The sequence below is a fragment of the Perca fluviatilis genome, chromosome 8, assembly GCF_010015445.1.
Source record: "Perca fluviatilis chromosome 8, GENO_Pfluv_1.0, whole genome shotgun sequence".
In the NCBI taxonomy this organism is placed as follows: domain Eukaryota; kingdom Metazoa; phylum Chordata; class Actinopteri; order Perciformes; family Percidae; genus Perca; species Perca fluviatilis.
The window spans coordinates 9,506,304-9,523,743 of NC_053119.1; the positions used below are offsets into that span (position 1 = coordinate 9,506,304).

Here is a 17,440-nt window from a genome sequence, read left to right on the forward strand (position 1 = left end):
AACCAATAGCCATCACTTTTCAGCATTTGATTTTTGTTAAAGCCGTTGCTGTAGTAATACATCTTCTAGGTTTCAAACACATTCCATTTTCAAATTTACATTTTAAGGGCTGCAGCAACCCTGAGGTGACTCATTGACACAAGACAATACTTTATATCTAATGTAATGAATGCCTTGACCAAGATATCCTGTAGTCAAAGTTACAGTGTATACTAAAGCTCTGCCACATATGGAGGCATTTAAATCAGACATGACAAACACGCAGTTTCCATTTATACAGTTTATTTCTGCAAAAACACACTGACAGGAGCATTATGCCATCAGCACACAGGCTCCTCCCACTTCCTTGATCTTCTCCTCAGCCCGTCGGCTGAAGAACTTGGCCTTTACGATCACAGGCTGCTTGGGCAGCTTGCCTTTGCCCAGAACTTTGTAGTAGCCCTGTGAAATAAAAAATAAATACAATATTAGTGCAACCAGATAACCACAAAAAACATTTTCTGACAGAAGTCCAAACTTTTTTCCTTAACAGGATAACAAAGCCCATAATATTATCCAGCAGCACATTAACAGTGGTGTTAATAACATGCAATGCCAATATATGTACAACGCACACAAAATAGTTGAGATCCTCCCATTAGAAGAGTACTTAATCTACAAATCTTCATCCACAGAAATGTTCAGCAATTTCTTTCACACAGCTGAATGTTGGTGAAATATTTTCAGTTATCTGCAGTTTGCATTAGTTAACAATTTTACTTCCAAGTGTGAACTCAGTTATTGTTCCTTTTATTGTAGCTTGCAACCCATTTCAGTATGGGCTGAAATGTACCGACTGATTACAGACATTGGCAGAAGATGACAGTTTGGTCACAAAAGTATCCAGGCATAAAGTTTGTGCACGTTTAAATTATAGAACAAAATTTCTTTAGCAAAACGTTCAACTTTGTGTCAGGCGTTCCTGTGTGTATCAAAATTGGAAGATTTCACATTTAACAAACAAACTTTGGAAATACACTCGACATTTATACACTTGAGTATACACGTGTCAGTGATGAGAACACTGACATCAGTAGAGAGAGGTACTATCCATCTATCTATCCAGGGCTCGAGAGTGCGACCAATTTGGTCGCAAATGCGACCAAAATTTGTAAGGGTGCGACTAAGATTTTTCCTAGGTCGCACCGGTGCACCTAACGTCCTCGCATCCGCTGCCTCTCCACTAACGAAGCAATGTTGTTTATAGCGATATGGTTTAATGTTGCGTTACATGACCCATTCCTTCTGGAAAGCTGTGCCTGTGTTTGGATCTCTCCTCCGCGCAGCCCCGCCCACATTCACTCACACACCGGCCGGCTCACCTGCAACATGGAGAGACACAGCGCCGCTGGTCCAAACTCCCGACATTCGTCTACAGTTTTAATTGTTATAACCCAGCTGTATATTGTTAAGTATGAGAGGGAAACCTGTATTGGCAGTGTTACCGCTGGTAACTTTCTATTACTGCGGCCGCCACGGCGAAAAACACATTAGGAGTTATTAAATGCAACTAACTTCAGTTGGTTGAGTAATAGCGTGTAAGACGGAGCCTGCTGGATCATAGTTCATAAAAATGCAGCGGAGTGACGATACAGACATTTCATAGCCGACACAAGACGGGTGTAACGCCGCTAATGAGTCAGCCGTCACTCTCTGAGTAGCCTAGCATACGCTTCAGTCCATCGCACTCTCGGTCTCTTTTTTTTTTTCTCTAAAGATTTCAGCCTTTATTTTGATAGGAAGGCTGAAGACATGAAAGGGGAGAGAGAGGGGGGGATGACATGTAGGAAAGGGCCGCAGGTCGGAGTCAAACCTCTATATTTACCAACTGAGCTCTCCGGGCGTCCTCTTTCTCTTTTAATCAGTCTGTTATTGTTTTTGAAAGCTTATGAAGGAGCTTTCTCAGATATATATATTTTTTATATAATATATCCTAGGCTATTTATTTTAGATAACTTTCATTTACATGTGTTGCAGCTGTATATTTTCAAACTGGTAAAGGAAACCCTGTCTTTGCATTTTATTTGAGTCACAATCTGTTTTAATAAAAGAGCTTGTGAAAATTGGCTTTGACTTAAAACTGAACATTTAGCCCACTTTGTAAAAAAATACAGAGCTATATATCGTGTATCGCCATTCAGTGTTACGGCGATGCGAGGAAAAATGTGGGTGCACCTAAATTTTGTGCTGGTGCACATAAATAAAAAAAGTTAGGCGCACCAGTGCAACCAAGGCAAAAAGTTAGTGTGGAGCCCTGCTTGCTTGCTTTCTATCTATCTATCTATCTATCTATCTATCTATCTATCTATCTATCTATCTATCTATCTATCTATCTAGCCTTGCTGAGCTTAAAGACTAGGACCAGGGAAACATCATCCATAGAAAGTAACAAACAACTTCAGCAACCTCAAAGCTGTCTTTTTTTAAAATAATTTTAACTAAATACTAAGTTACCCCACTGAGGACTTCCACGATGCTGTTTGCAGGCACTGGGGCTGGCTGGTTGAGAAATAGCTGCAACGAGGAAGCTATCTGCAACTAAAACTCAATGTCTTGTTTTTTTCTACAGCTGTTACAGACACAAGTTACAACTACATCTACTAGAGTTACATCTAGCTTAACCATGTTACATTACAGTTTTGAGCCATGGCAATAACTTCAGTCTTTAAAAACCCAAAACATTAAACTTGTACAAAGGCCAGTGTAGGATATGTATAACATATGTATTCTAATACATCAGCTTGCAGTATTAAGTCCAAGACTCTGCACATCTTTGACATTAAAGCTCTAACTGCCCTCCGCCATCGTTTAGTGATGACACCTGGAGACCAAACTGTTTGTCAGTAATGAAAAAAATAAAATAAAAATATTGGTCAATACTTACAGCGCGCACAGCATCAATGATGGGTGCAGGTCCGTCAGGCTTCTTGCCATAGTTGACCCTGGTCTGCTCGCTCACCAGCGTCCACAGCTTGTCCAGGTTGATGGTGGGGCAGTGGGTCGTGTTTCTCTTCAGGTGGTAATGTCTCATGCCCACCTTACCAAAGTACCCCGGATGGCTGAGGAGACACACAGGGAGGAGAGACAAAAGGTCAACCACTGTCTATCCATAGTGGTTCCACAGACTCTACGACATAACTGGAAACTGGTTGGCAGTTTGGTAGCTGTATACAGGTTAACACTTAGACAAGGGATCGATTTTAAAGTTGTTGCTGCTCTTGTTAATCTCTCTAGACTAGACAAAATAGCGAAGGGAGAAAAAAATAAATAAAATAAGATTCCTGTTCTGAGCATAACTTAAATGCAAACCCAAAGACAGCATTTGTGCTCAAAACACTAACAATCGGAACACTCAATTCCCACTTTACATTTTGCACATTATATACTACATAATTGTAGTATTATTTAAAAAAAAAAAAAAACATTTAATGTGCAAACCCATTTAATTTCCAATAAAACATTATTGGAAAGTGTTCCAAATGAACCAAAGTCAGTTTACAAAGAAACGTCACTTTTAAAGTGTGCATCATATTTCTAAAACATCTCTCACAATTATGATTTTATGTGACCGTAGCATGAGTAATCAGTGAGTTCTTACAATTTGTAACTGCCCATGTGGTTGACTGGCCTACAAAAGAGCCAGTCGGTGAATAGGACCAGTCTTCACTCTAAGAGGACTCTAGCACACCAAGACAATGAATTATGTCAAGGTGAGACTCTAGTCTCTACAACATTAATCTCAACAGGTGACTGAACAGATACAACACTATCAGGCTTAAGGAAAACTGTAGATAAACATTATGTCAGAAAGCATTGCAGATCAACATACATCTGCCTTTAATGACCGATATTAAAGCAAATTTATGAATTTGCAATTGCTATTAGCAATACTGGTACTGCTACTATGCCAATAACCCCATAACTATAAACAAACTTGGAAATGACCATGCCAGTGTATTTGTAAAAATGAATGAGCATATACATTTGATTTAGAGGCAAATTTTGTTTTGCACATACACAAGTTAATCCCAGCCCGTTGGCATACTGTCTGGACCCCTAAACACATCACAAGAGTCTCATGCCATGCAGAACTTACTATTTGTCAAAGTTGATTCTGTGGTGATGCATACCACCAGCATTACCACGACCTCCAGGATGCTTTCTGTGTTTGCCTGTGGAGGTAGACATGTTATTTGTTAACTATGCGTCACACGTACAGTGGCAAAACTATTAAAATCACCTTTAAAAACACGATAAACTCACCAATGCGACCATGTCCGTGGCTGACGTGACCTCGGAGCTTCCTGGTCTTGGTCTTCTTGGTGGGCTAACAAGACAGATTTTAATATAACGTTAACGTAAGCAAATGTAGCAAGTCCTATCAGACAGTGGAGTTAGCTTGCTTGCTAAATTAGCCAAATTGTCTCTCACGTTACTTGTAGTAACGGTATTCGCAGCCTGCCAACTATGACCAGACAACAACAATTCACACTAAAACATATTCGCAGGAAGTTTTTCTTAAAACGTAGTAGGACTAGCTAGAAGCCTAGTAGCTGCTTTCATGCTGCCTAGCATTCTAGGAAGCTCATGACAATTCAAATGCATTTACCGGCAGACTTAGCACGTTACTCTGGGGCACTTCTGCATTTTAAAACCGGGGCCACAGTTGTCACATTTATGAAGACTACAGTTGTTTTGTGTACGCGGTTAAAACATGAGAGTACAGACAGAATATGCTGGCTTACGGCTACGACCGTGGGCCCAGGAAAGCCCAGCTCTCACACAGCAAACCGTTCACAAATTCCCTTAAAGTTAATAAATCACGGGAAAAAACATCCAGAAAATGACCATAGGAGACGGCTGTACCGTAAACGACCATAAGATGATAGTTTGCTGTACAAATGAACAAGGATGGGCATAGATTTAACAACATTTCAATGCACAGGGAATACATGATAGCACCTACCATCTTGGAGGCTAGTTGAAAGAGGAACGGGATTTGTAATCCACGCGGTTTTGTGCGAGATTTGGCTCCTGGTAACAAAGTGCAAAGAAATCCACAGCGACGCCCAGTGATGGTTGACGGAAATTAATTTAACTAGGCCTACATTTACTCACGTAATGTGCTAAAGTACAATTTTGAGGCTCTTGTACAACATGAGTATTGCCATTTCATGCTACTTCTGAAATGGTCCATTCTGCATAATAGGCCTACTTTTACTTTTGGTAGCCTACTTTTAGTATATTTTAATACTTTTACTTGAGTAAAGTTATGAATGCATACTTTTTACTTGTAACAGAGTAGCCTAACATGTCTAATATTTCTACACAGCAGTGACAAAACCCACGTGCTATTTGTTTCAGCTTCTCCCTGACTCATAAGCATAAACATACATTCACTCCATCATACTTCTTATCTTATCAAACAGAACTTTATTCACTGGAAGTAAAACTATGTTGAGTGGTGCAAACCTAACAATGATTGTATTTGTGTGTCTTTTATGGTGATTTACAGCAGAAACAGTCAGCTGTGATAGAAACAAGTTGGGCGTGCTGCATTTTTGGCATCATCAGGCACATCACTGTGATACTGTTTACAGAATTTAACTCAGACACTGTCAGTGTTGATTTATACTTTGAATTGATAGTCAAATCACAAGTCAACAGCACAGGCTGGAGTTTATCTTTACACCGATTAAAGGGAGAGAACTCTGTTATCTTAAACTGGTTTCTTCCCTTTCAAGTTTCGCTGTGTGCCCCATAGTTTTCTGGGGCTTGTTAGTATTTTATTTATTTATTTATTTATTTCAGGACAATGCATGCACATTTAATGAACATGTACAGCAGTACACGTAAAAGTGCCAGATTGTAGCCCAAAGGCTAATTTCCATCTGTAGTCCCATTTGACTCCATGAAGTCTGTGAGGGAATTTCCCTGAAGTAAATCACTGAATTATTCTTTATTTTTGGTTTTGTTAAATGATGCAAACATATTGCTCTATTTTGATGACGTACTTTGTGACTTCTATAAATCCAGTACTATTAAATTAATTCTGTAGCAAAACTTCTGAGTACTTGTAAAGTATATCTAAGAATAAGTTATCCATTGTAGAAAAGGTTTGTAATGCTTAGCTCATTCTCATCTCAAATATTCCACCTGTTTTTTCAGACATCTTGTTTTGTGAAATATTTGATTGGTTTTGTTGTTGAAAGAAAAGTCAGAGGGACATTCCTTCACTACAACTGATGAAAAAAGTCATTCATGGCAGACAGTCATACAAAAAATAATTGAGCTTCTTCTCAATTAACTAGGCTAACCGTGAAATCCTGCTTTTATATTAATGTAGTATGAGTAATAATGATCTAATGATATAATATATAATAGTGTAAAAGTTACAGGGGACATTTTTCTGCATTAAGTACTTTAAGTATTCCCTGGTTATACTTTTACTTAAGTGCAGGTCTTTTCTTTGTAACCAAGTATTTTACAGTGTGGTATTGCTATTTTTACCCAAGTAAATGATCTAAATACTCCCAACACTGAAAATGCACATAATATGCTACATAATAACAGGTTGATGGGATCTATTTTATGGAGTATAGTAAACTTAGGTCTAAGGTAATATAAGGTTATAAAAATAGAGACATGAATGAGTTGAAATTTTGCATCATGGTTATCAGGTGATACCACAGACAGAGTTAAAGTAAAGTTGATCTACAACATGGCTTGTTATTCAAAGAGTCAACTTTGCAGCCTGTGACTCGTGATTGGTCAGAATTTACTGGCCGTGACTTCTGTTTGTAACTCCAGCTGAAGCAAAAACAAACATCATATTTTGACTCCGACTGGATTCAACTTCATCAAACCTTTATTGGATTTTTCTCCTTAACGTGCCCATGTTATGAAAAAGAAATCCCTTTTTCTGGGATTTGGGGTGTTATTTTGTGTCTCTGGTGCTTCCACACGCATACAAACTTGAAAAAAAAGAAACACCCATGCTGTTTTGAGTGAGATACGGTTTCTGAATGTCTTCTGCCTTCAGTCTCCGGGTGAGCTCTTCAAAATCTGCACAGCTTTCTACGTCACTAACCGAGACGAGGGGGCTAACCGCTAGCCCCCTCGTTCTCCATGGCAAAACACTGCTACAACACACACTAGTTCACCATAATCTACAAAAGAACTACTTACATGTCCCTGTTCTGCAGATGCGGAGGTGCGCCTTCGTTTAGAAGAAGTCTCCGGCTAATCCTGCTTTGTACTGACTGAAGTTAGAGAAACAGCTAGCTAGCTGATGTGATCCTAACTTAGCTACTGCGCATGTGTGACTCCCAACAAAGATGGTACAGAAGTGAGAGGTCTCACTCTGTAGCTAAAACAAAGACCTGACACGGGGTGAAAAGAGGAGCTACAGCAGTGTGCAGTACAACAAAATGATGGTGTTTTTTGAAAATTAAACCATGTAAACCTATTCTGGTACAACCTCAAAATACAATTATGAACCTGAAAATGAGCATAATATGAGCACTTTAAATGAGCCCCTAATGAATGTCCTCCAATTCATGTTTGATGCTTCATTGGAGCAGATTTTCTGCCATGCTTTATACCTGGAATCCCCTGGCGACAGTGAAAGACAAATAATAGCATCACATGATTAGTTCAGTAGTCAATAGGATACACTTGCTTGCAGTGACTCGGGGGTGGGGGGGGGAGGCGGGGGGCTGTGGTTGGATCAGCTCTCCACCAATCATATCAATCCGTGTCCCCCTTGACACTGGACAACGGTGCCATCCCTCTCATCCTCAGCCCACTTTCACCTGGCTTTCTGAAGCAGACATCTTGTTTTTTCATCGCTTACATTCACACTCAGGTAAGGTACAATTATGAGGCAACTTTGACCTGATTCCTGTGTGTTGTTAATGATCTGTTACTAATCGTTATGTACTCAATGTCTTTTTTGTACATGTTATCAGCATTCATTTGACTTGTAGCGATATGATTTTCTTGTAAAATGAGCAGTTAAATTAATTTTAAAATGGTTCTTCTGCTTCTTCTTTGGGGGTTGTCTGTTTGTTTTGATTCTTGTATTTTGCCGTTAAACACTAGGCACACAAGAGATTTCAAAATCAGCAGCTTCTTCTGTGTTTTCTCTTCTGTTTCTCCACCCCAGGAGGCCCGCTCTCCTCGAGATGGCACACCTGCCTCACAGACGCCATGGCAACTTTCCCCAAAGACAGGCCACACTGTTGCCACGGGTAGCCAAGTGTGGAGTACAGATGCCACTGGAGGCCATGTCATCTGAGACTGGTTCATATCCCGCAACCACAGCAGAGGAGCCAAGCCTCCCAGCAGAACACGTAATACAGACACAGACGGGGTTAAAAAAATAAAGGGTTTCATGATTGAGCCATGTTAAAGAGGAAAGAGGACATTATCAAAGGGTTATTGATATTTAATTGAACCTTTTTTTCTATTTAAAAAAAGGAGAAGCTTTGCAGTACTGGATTCTGTGAGATGGAAACTGAGACAAACCGGTCCCACAACGGAGCAGCCTCTCCTTCAGCTGCAAAACGACAACCTGGAAAAGATGTAGCAGCTTTACTGAAGAGAATAAGGTAAAATAAAGGACAACACGGGGAACATGTTCTCCCGACAACACAATGGGGAAATGTATTTTTTTTTTTTGCATTTTATTTAGGCCTTTATTTCTGTCAGGGCAGCTTTAGACATGAAAGGGGAGAAAGAGAGAAACGGGGAATGACATGCAGCAAAGGGCCGCAGGTTGGAACCGAACCCGTGGCCGCTGCATCGAGGACTGAGCCTCTGTATATGGGTGCGCTCTCTACCAGCTGAGCTACCCAGGCGCCCTGGGGAAATGTATTCAAATAAATAGTTTGACATTTTGGGAAATGGTCTTATTTGCTTTCTTTCAAGAGGTAGATAAGTACTAAATGAGAACTATTCCTTGATATTCCGTGTTGGATAATACTCCTGATTTGGACATTTTAAATGTAATGTAAAGGATTTTTTATCTTTTTTTCACTGACCATAAGTCTTCCATTATGTCGACAGGATTCACCCAGAGGCCCAAAGGATTCTGGGTAATTCCTGCATACCTGTAGTGAGCTTGGAGCGTCTGAACTTCCAGTCTGTGTCCTTATCCTGTCTGCAGCCTGTGGTCTCTCTGGTACGGCTGCCGCGCCAAACACAAGCCAAGCTCCACAATGACGCTTCCTGTTTGGATCGTCCTCAGCAGGTACAGAGCTGAAGATCTGCACACTAAACTTTCACTTAACATGAGCGCCATGTTATGACACCTTTGTCTCTGTCTGCAGAATGGATTCAGTCAACCTGAGGCAAACATTTTGGAGGTAAGAGAAGTGTCGCCTCAGTCTGATCTCGGCCGACCAGAAACAACACCGACCTCCTGGACTGAGCCGTACTGTCCCGACAGCTCCCCCTCCGAGGAACCAGAGCAGGACTCAGGCTTCGACTGCGACTCTAATCCAGATCAGCCGTACATCCTGTTGGATTCCGACTCAGAGGAATGGGACCCGGATGGGAAACCTGATTCAGAGACATTTTATTTGGACCCGGATCCAGAGCAGACCATAGTGATCCAACTGGATCCAGAACCAGAAGCAGATCTAGCCGATCGATCCCTGGTACTGGAGGATGAAGCTGAAACTAAATGTGAGGTAGTTCAAATAGACGACAGTGAAGATCAAATAACTGATATTTGTAGCTCACAGGAGGAGGCAGACTCATGTATCCAGAAACTTGGACCTGGACCAGGGGCCGAGGAGATGGAGAGTGACGATTTTTGTGCCGTGTGTCTGAACGGAGGGGAGCTGCTCTGCTGCGACCGCTGCCCTAAAGTTTACCACTTGGCCTGCCATATACCTCCGCTCACCAGCTTCCCCCTGTAAGTGCTGTATGGACACCCAGTACTATCTGCTTTATACACAATCAATACACTCACCGTGACTGCAGACAGTGGTTCCCAACTCTTTTCTCCTTGTGACTCTTTATAGTGAAGCAGTATTTACTTGTAATAAATAAAATAGGATAACATTTTAAAATTATTTTTTGGGGCATTTTTAGACCTTTATTCAACAGGACAGCTGAAGACATGAAAGGAGAGAGAGAGGGGGGGGGGGGGAATGACACGCAGCAAAGGGCCGCCGGTCTGAGTCGAACCCAGGACCACTGCGTCGAGGTGTAAACCTCTATATATGGGCGCCTGCTCTACCAACTGAGCTACCCGGGTGCCCAGGATAACGTTTTAGAGGCTTGAAGAAGTAACTATTTAGTATTTCACATTAAAAAGCAAAGATTAGTTACAGACCTAAAAAAAAGCAGCAGGAAAATAACACATCTTGTTCATTTTGGATTTTAGTTTGACTTATGACTCTTTCAGGGGTTTTGACTCTAAGGTTGGAAACTTACACTGATCTCTCCTCATACTCACACTGGGAGCAATTTAGGGTGCAATGTCTTGCTCAAAGACAGGAAGGAAGAGTGCACGTGGTTATTACCTGTACTTGCCGACGTGCTCGCTCTAACACCTGAGCCACAGCCACCCAAGATATTTGTTAAGCTGTTATTTGTCAGTTTCAGTTTCCGTGGTTGTCTGTTAATGAGCCCACTAGACACCACAGTCTCCTTAAACATTTATAGTAAATCTATGGAGGTTTATCTTGGAGACATTATGTTCTTCTGTCTTACACTCAGTTTGTTATTGTGGCTGCTGACATGTGGATTTGCATAACCCTTCTCCAGATATAGTACTTGTCCAAGTTAAAATTGGTATATTATTTTATTGTTGTGTCGTGCCAAACATTTGGTCCATTCCACATGAGCTTACACGAAAAACATTGTAGGTAAACCTACAAAGATAAAGCTTGTTTTATATTTATTTAGATTTGATTTGAGACAATACTGAGCATGCAATGAGCAACATGAGCAAAAAGGAATATACTACACAAGCCAATATAATGGTTATTAAGGAATATTTCACCCAAATGCAACATATGGCTCTTTGACATGTGTCTTTGGCTTTGGCTACACAGACAATATTGATTTTAAGATACATTCATTTGGTTTTGGTCGTTTTATGAGATTTGTTAACAATGATAAAAAGGTAAAATAAAGCCATCATTTAAAAATACAAAGTATATCCCAGATGCTTCGCTCCATTCAAAGAATAGATGCTGCAGAGAAAATTTATTATTTATTTATTGTATATATTATAATGTATTATTTTAATCTCTAAATTATGAAGTAACGGAGGTCCTATGTGTCCTACAGAGGTGACTGGGCATGCACGCTGTGCCGAACCGACCAGGAGCCTGTGGAGACGTACGACTGTGAGAACAAGCCCTCCTGTGGGGGAGTCAAAGCTCCATACACACTGTGCAACCAGGACCAGAGGGTGAGCTGCAGGGGGGGAATCCGTTTGACCCTTATAACATGTAAAGTATTGTCTATAAAAGTATTAATTTCTTTCAACCTTAAGAAAGCAGGAACACGTGTTTATTGTGGGCAAACAGTCATAGTATTCACTATATGTACCAATGGTTATAGAATCATTAATTCAAAGTGAGTAACACAAAATGTTTTTGTTTTGTTTTTCTCTACTGCAACAAAATCACTTAAATGTTTCTTTCTAACAATTAGGGCTTTTGTCCCAATTTGATTCTTTCACGATACATGGGTGCCGATTCGATTTGTATTGCGATTCTAGAAGTATTGCGATAATATAATATATCATAGAGATAGTATATCGTGAGACATTTCTAAAAACAAATTGTTTTCTAAGAAGAATGCACATCACATGTCAGTCTGACATTTATTTCATTTGTAAATAAGTACATAACATGTATTTTCTGCATTTTCTGCTTTTGGTCTGTTTAGCTGGAAACAGATGATGTAATCGCCGTCGGCTGTACCGTATAAACAGAAAATATATAGGTGAATCATTAGTAAAAAAAAAAAGAAAAATTCAAATTATCGATTCTATGGAAAATAATTGATTTTAAAAATCGTTGCATAATAAATAAATAACGATACATACTAACAATATTTTTTATCTCCCAGACTCTGATATGGTATCAGCCTATGAGTAGATGAACAGATGTATTTTTAGTGACTGTGTATGTTTGTTTGTGTGTTTCCTGTGCAGAGGTGTGAGAAGCTGACTCTGCTGTTGTACTATCACACGCTCAGCGCTCCGTTCCATGAACCTGTCAGCGTCCTGGTCAGTCCAACAGATTTACATTATAGAAATCGCATCAAATAATTCACCCTGACACCACTGAATAACACATATCAGTGTACAAATGTATGTCATACTACATGAAAGCCCTCACTCAAGAAAGTTATAGTGAAAAATATATAAATTACCGCGCTCAACCTACACAGGATTAAATATAATGATAATAAATATGATAATAAATATCAAAAATACATTATAAAACACAGAAAGATGTCGTTCAGCATCACATCAACATTACATGTCTATATATAAAGTTTCAAATGCTGTACAACAAATATTAAAATATCTTCTTTTGAACATTCAACACATACATGTAAACCTTTCTGTTGCAAACCTCATTTTTATCCTGATAAATGGATTTTTCCAAGTAGGCCTACTGTAAATCCAATTTTTTATTTTTACTTTTTATTTTATTTTACCTTTATTTAAACAGGAAAAGACTCATTGAGATTAAAAATCTTTTTTTCAAGAGTGTCCTGGCCAAGACAGGCAGCAGTACAACCACACATACTGTCTGTACAAACACAAAATACACAAAAACACACTAAAAACATAAAACAACTGAATCAGCAAATCCCTCAAAGTCAACCACAATCCTAAACACATCAGGCAAAGCATAACAGAAGGAAAAGTTCCTGGGAAAATGGAACAAATCAACCTATTAAATCATTTAGCAATAATAAAAAGAAGACATACGATGCTGGCCTCATCTAAAACTCTGAGGCACAACGTCATGGCAGTATGTGATGGTTAAAACAACCTAAGTGAAGAAAACGCTGGCTTACTGTACTCTACATGTCCATTGTTCCACTTACCTTCCTTGATGTTCAAATGAAAACAATCTCTCTCACAAAGCTCTAACCTCTGTGAATGTGCTCCAGGCCCGAAACTACTACCAGATCATCAAGAGGCCCATCGACCTGTCAGTGATCCGCAGGAAACTGGACAAGAGCAACACTCTCCACTACTTCACTGCTGAGCAGTTTGTCGATGACGTCCTGCTGATGTTTAAAAACTGTGCTACGTTCAACTACGTGAGTGGATTTCCCGCTTTAATCTAATTTCTAGTGTAATTGATTTATTGCTGCACTGTAACCTGTGGGAATAAGTTCCACATGTAGCAGAAAACTGGGCCACTTTTCCACTTTGATTTCATTATAGCGACTGCCAATCAGGTTGTGTCCACCTGCCAGTTAGAAGAGCCATGCTGGCAGTGGTACTATACTTTGAGCTACATGCTAATGTCAGCATGCTCACAACAACATTGCTACATGCTGGTGCTTAGCAGGTATAAATGTTTAACATGTTCATCATCTTAGGCTACGTCCAAGTTTTGGTTTAAAACGAATATCTTTTGCTACGTTTATGCCCCACGTTCACACTACTCCGGCGTTTCCTAGCCCCTTAAAACGGAGACATTTGGAATTGCGTTGTAGTCTGGACAGGCAGAAACAGAGACTTTTGGAAACAACGATGCGCCTCAGTCAGTCTTATCAGTTAGGATAGTCTTACCTTTCAGTCTTCGTCTGTCCAAGCAAATAAATCCCTGGTCTTACTTTTCCCTATTGTTGTTCTTTCTCCAAAGTATTTTTCGTATTTTTAACTTATACATCCATGATTTAGACAATCTGCTTCCTGTTTACACCTGCACAGCTGCACGCTGGTCATGTGGTTGTCAGACGTGTTAATATGGATAGAGATTAGTTCTGCTACAGAGCTAAAACGCTTGTGTGGATGGAGATAAATTTTTTTTACGCCACCTAAAAATAAAAACATAGTAGTGTGGATGTAGTCTTAGTTTAGCACTTAACAAAAAGTACCAACAGTTAATGTCATTAGTTCTGCAGATATTTGGTCATAAACCAAAGTATTTGGCAAATTCAAATTATAATGTGTTACTGGCATTAGATTAAAAGTCAGATGATTACCAAAATCACCTGCAGACCACAAATGTGTGTACCAAACTTCATGGCAATCTAGCCAATAGTTGTTGAGCTATTTCAGTCTGTAACTCCATTACTGTCTCGCTCCTCGTTGGCCCAAGTGTGGAGGCCTGTGAAATAAATCAACTTAAGTAGGGCTAACTAGCCTGTAAATCAACTTTCCCTGGATGAATAAGGTTTTAAACTATAAAAATAGCCTCTAATATATATATATATTTTTACATTAATCTCTTTTTGCTGTGCAGCCAGACTCAGAGGTTGGCCAGGCCGGTCGAAGCCTGGAGGTGTTTTTCTTGAGCAAACTGAAGGAGATTTTTCCCGACCGGACGTTTCCATCGGCCAGCCAGGACCGGACGGACAGAGCTCGCCGCCGCTGGCTCTGCAGGAAGAGGAAGGAGAACTACAGGAAGAGAAGATATTTGTTCAGTGGGAAAAAATATTGCCTGTAACTAGTTTAAACAATACATGCAGAGTTGTATGTTGTTGCCTTTAAGCCTTTTTAATTGATGGAGAACATTTTGAGGTGGAATTTATTTATTGATTTTGAAAAGCGTGGCAATCATTTTGTACTTTTTTTTTTTTTTTACTTTTTCATGAATTAGAACACTTTATGGGGAACTAATCAAGTTGGGTCTTTTTCACATTGCAGGTATTTTCACAGAAGTTCAGGTAGAAACATTTCTTACAAAGGGATTGCTACTTTTTAGGGATTTAGAATGAAAAACGTCAAATGCAAATGAAACATTATTTTTGATAGATCTCACAAACATCTCATCGAATGTGAATTAAAGATTTTCCTAGTTATTTTTTACGCATGTTTGAAAACCATGAACTTTTAGAAAGGTCAATCGACTTCTTCAATGTAATGTTTCTTTTTATTTGTGTGATGTGACACATGTACTTGTACTTCAGTTAACTCTACTAAGGTAGGTGATACATAAGCATAAGCAATACGTTATGTAGGTATAACATGTGGTATCTTGTAGATGAGGTTTATGGTCATTCACTTACTAAAGTTCTTTTTGTTTGTATTTGAATTACAATAATTATTTCCCTTAAGAAGAAATAAAACGTGTTTATCCTGAACCCCTGCCTCTCTTAAACCAAAACACATGTAACATTGTGCATATTATAAATAAATACAGTACAGGCCAAAAGTTTGGACACACCTTCTCATTCAATGCGTTTCCTTTTTTATTTTCATGACTATTTACATTGTAGATTCTATTTAATATAAGACATGTTTTCAGTTATTTCACACTTTTTGTTAAGTACATAATTCCATATGTGTTCATTCATAGTTTTGATGCCTTCAGTGAGAATCTACAATGTAAATAGTCATGAAAATAAAAAAGGAAACGCATTGAATGAGAAGGTGTCTCCAAACTTTTGGCCTGTACTGTATGTCACTAAAAGAGAAACAAAACCGATGCATTAAGTAACTAAAGCTCATAAGTTACTGGAGGTAAAAAGTCAGAAATCCACTGACCCTGAAATGATGATAAGACATCATCAGCGCTTGATAGTGCAAATGAGAAGGAGGATAACAACTTATTTTTCTTTTTTTAAGTGTTTCTGGCAACATCTTCAATATGCTTTTGAAGGTTTTGACGTACATTCTTTTTGGTTGGTTCGTCTCCAGGCTCTTGCTTGAAACCACAACTCCACCACCAGGGGGCGTGTTTGTATCTAAGACTTTATATTGGATCAACATACAGTCAAATTTGAAATTACAGTGACACTTTTTTTTTTTTTGGAGGGGCTTTTCCCTTTATTTGATAGTGACAGTGGATAGACAGGAAAGGTGGGAGGGAGATGGGGGATGACACGGAGCAAAGGGCCGCAGGCCGGACTCAAACCCGGGCCGCTGCAAAGGACTCAGCCTACATGGGGCGCACACTCTTACTGGGTGAGCTAGAGGTCGCCCCGCAGTGACACTTTTTAAGCACTTTTTTTTCCCATTTAGATGATCCTTATCTAGGTTGCTACTTCCCTTTCCACTCTCTCGGCTGGTTTCTGCACACAGGAGAAGCAGAGTTGGGGTTTCTGGCACAACAATACTCTGACGCTTTTAATCAATCGCCTTACAACAATGTCAACTAAATGCACTTCATTTTCCCAAAAAAACCACCTCTCAAAAACCCTCTTATCCTCACATTTCAATCGTCGCGTGGACAGCAGTAGCGCTATATTTAACAAGCTCTGGATTTTAAAAATGTATAGAAATCAGCAAATGTTGAAGTTTTAATAGACTGAATTGCAAAAATAGAAAAAGAAAAACACTTTACAATAAGGTACACAAAAAAATAGGTAGTTAAAGATTAGTTACTGTTTTTGAAAGAGTAACGAATTATACTGTTTTTCAGAAAGGTAGTTACTGTTTTTTGAAAAAGTAACGAATGATTAGTTATTGTTTTTCAGAAGGGTTGTTACTGTTACTTCTGAAAAACAGTAACTAATCATTCGTTACTCTTTCAAAAACAGTAACTAATCCTTAACTACCTATTTTTGTGTACCTTATTGTAAAGTGTTACAAATTAATAATTAAATAAAAAAAAAACCTAATCAATTAATTAGGTGAAATGTAAATTACTCAGACAGCTAAAGAGCCATGACTCCATATATATTCTCCATCAAAATATAACTTCCTTAGTGATGTCACCTCAGAGGCTGCTGCTGATAAACTCCATCATCCTGTCAGGGCTGTAATGTCTCAGTGATCTCAGTGACATCATGCAGAGCGATGTCGTAAAAACCCCGTGAAGGCTTGAAATAAAATGCTTTACCTCATTAACTAAATGTCTTGTTATAATCATAAACTGTCTATGGTTATAATTAGGATTCAGTCGGGGGAGCTTCACAGGAAGACAGAAACATACACACAGTTTGTTTGATCTGCTCTGCTGTTGTTATCAATCTGCTGTAGTTTGTTTAACTTTAATTGTTTTACCCTGAACTTAGTCTCCCATTGCCTAGTCTATATCCTTGACGTTCCGCTTCCAGGATTGTTTTCCGATGCCGCAGGAAATTCAGCCAGATGCATGTATTTTAACAGCATGTTAACTGGTTAACTGCTACTCAGATCTCTGCAGGGTAAATCCAGACAGCTAGCTAGACTAACTGTCCAATCTGAGTTTTCTCTCGCATGACTATTTTCCAGCGGCTCTGTGCAGAGTTTAGCGCC

The 17,440-nt window shown here is 39.3% G+C and overlaps 2 protein-coding genes and 1 non-coding gene across 3 annotated transcripts; 1 reads left to right on the forward strand and 2 right to left on the reverse strand.

Moving 5' to 3' along the window:
* Positions 1-262: 262 nt before the first annotated feature.
* On the reverse strand, positions 263-5,065 carry rpl27a (ribosomal protein L27a). The gene is made up of 5 exons (XM_039809321.1): positions 5,006-5,065; positions 4,303-4,366; positions 4,136-4,211; positions 2,924-3,098; positions 263-441 (listed from the first exon to the last, which is right to left on the reverse strand). Exons 1-5 carry the CDS (start codon positions 5,006-5,008, stop codon positions 313-315), a joined length of 447 nt encoding a protein of 148 aa, XP_039665255.1. The 5' UTR covers positions 5,009-5,065; the 3' UTR covers positions 263-312.
* Positions 3,639-3,768, reverse strand: LOC120564823. The gene has a single exon (XR_005640160.1). It is a non-coding gene; the product is annotated as a small nucleolar RNA SNORA3/SNORA45 family (small nucleolar RNA).
* Positions 5,066-6,708: 1,643 nt separating the features above from the next.
* LOC120563757 (transcription intermediary factor 1-alpha-like) lies at positions 6,709-15,363 on the forward strand. Its single transcript, XM_039808147.1, has 9 exons — positions 6,709-6,719; positions 8,207-8,393; positions 8,521-8,651; positions 9,109-9,292; positions 9,372-9,961; positions 11,347-11,470; positions 12,221-12,295; positions 13,195-13,347; positions 14,502-15,363. The coding sequence occupies exons 1-9, from the start codon at positions 6,709-6,711 to the stop codon at positions 14,703-14,705; spliced, it is 1,659 nt and encodes a 552-aa protein (XP_039664081.1). The 3' UTR covers positions 14,706-15,363.
* The last annotated feature ends 2,077 nt before the right edge of the window (positions 15,364-17,440 follow it).

Excerpts from the sequence above, each read along its gene's own strand:
- rpl27a (XM_039809321.1), bottom strand. Across the intron at positions 3,099-4,135 it reads AGAATCAACTTTGACAAATA|CCATCCGGGGTACTTTGGTA; the intron begins GTAAGTTCTGCA and ends GTGTCTCCTCAG. Across the intron at positions 442-2,923 it reads TCATTGATGCTGTGCGCGCT|GGCTACTACAAAGTTCTGGG; the intron begins GTAAGTATTGAC and ends TTTATTTCACAG.
- LOC120563757 (XM_039808147.1), top strand. Across the intron at positions 8,394-8,520 it reads CAAGCCTCCCAGCAGAACAC|GAGAAGCTTTGCAGTACTGG; the intron begins GTAATACAGACA and ends ATTTAAAAAAAG. Across the intron at positions 9,962-11,346 it reads CCGCTCACCAGCTTCCCCCT|AGGTGACTGGGCATGCACGC; the intron begins GTAAGTGCTGTA and ends TGTGTCCTACAG.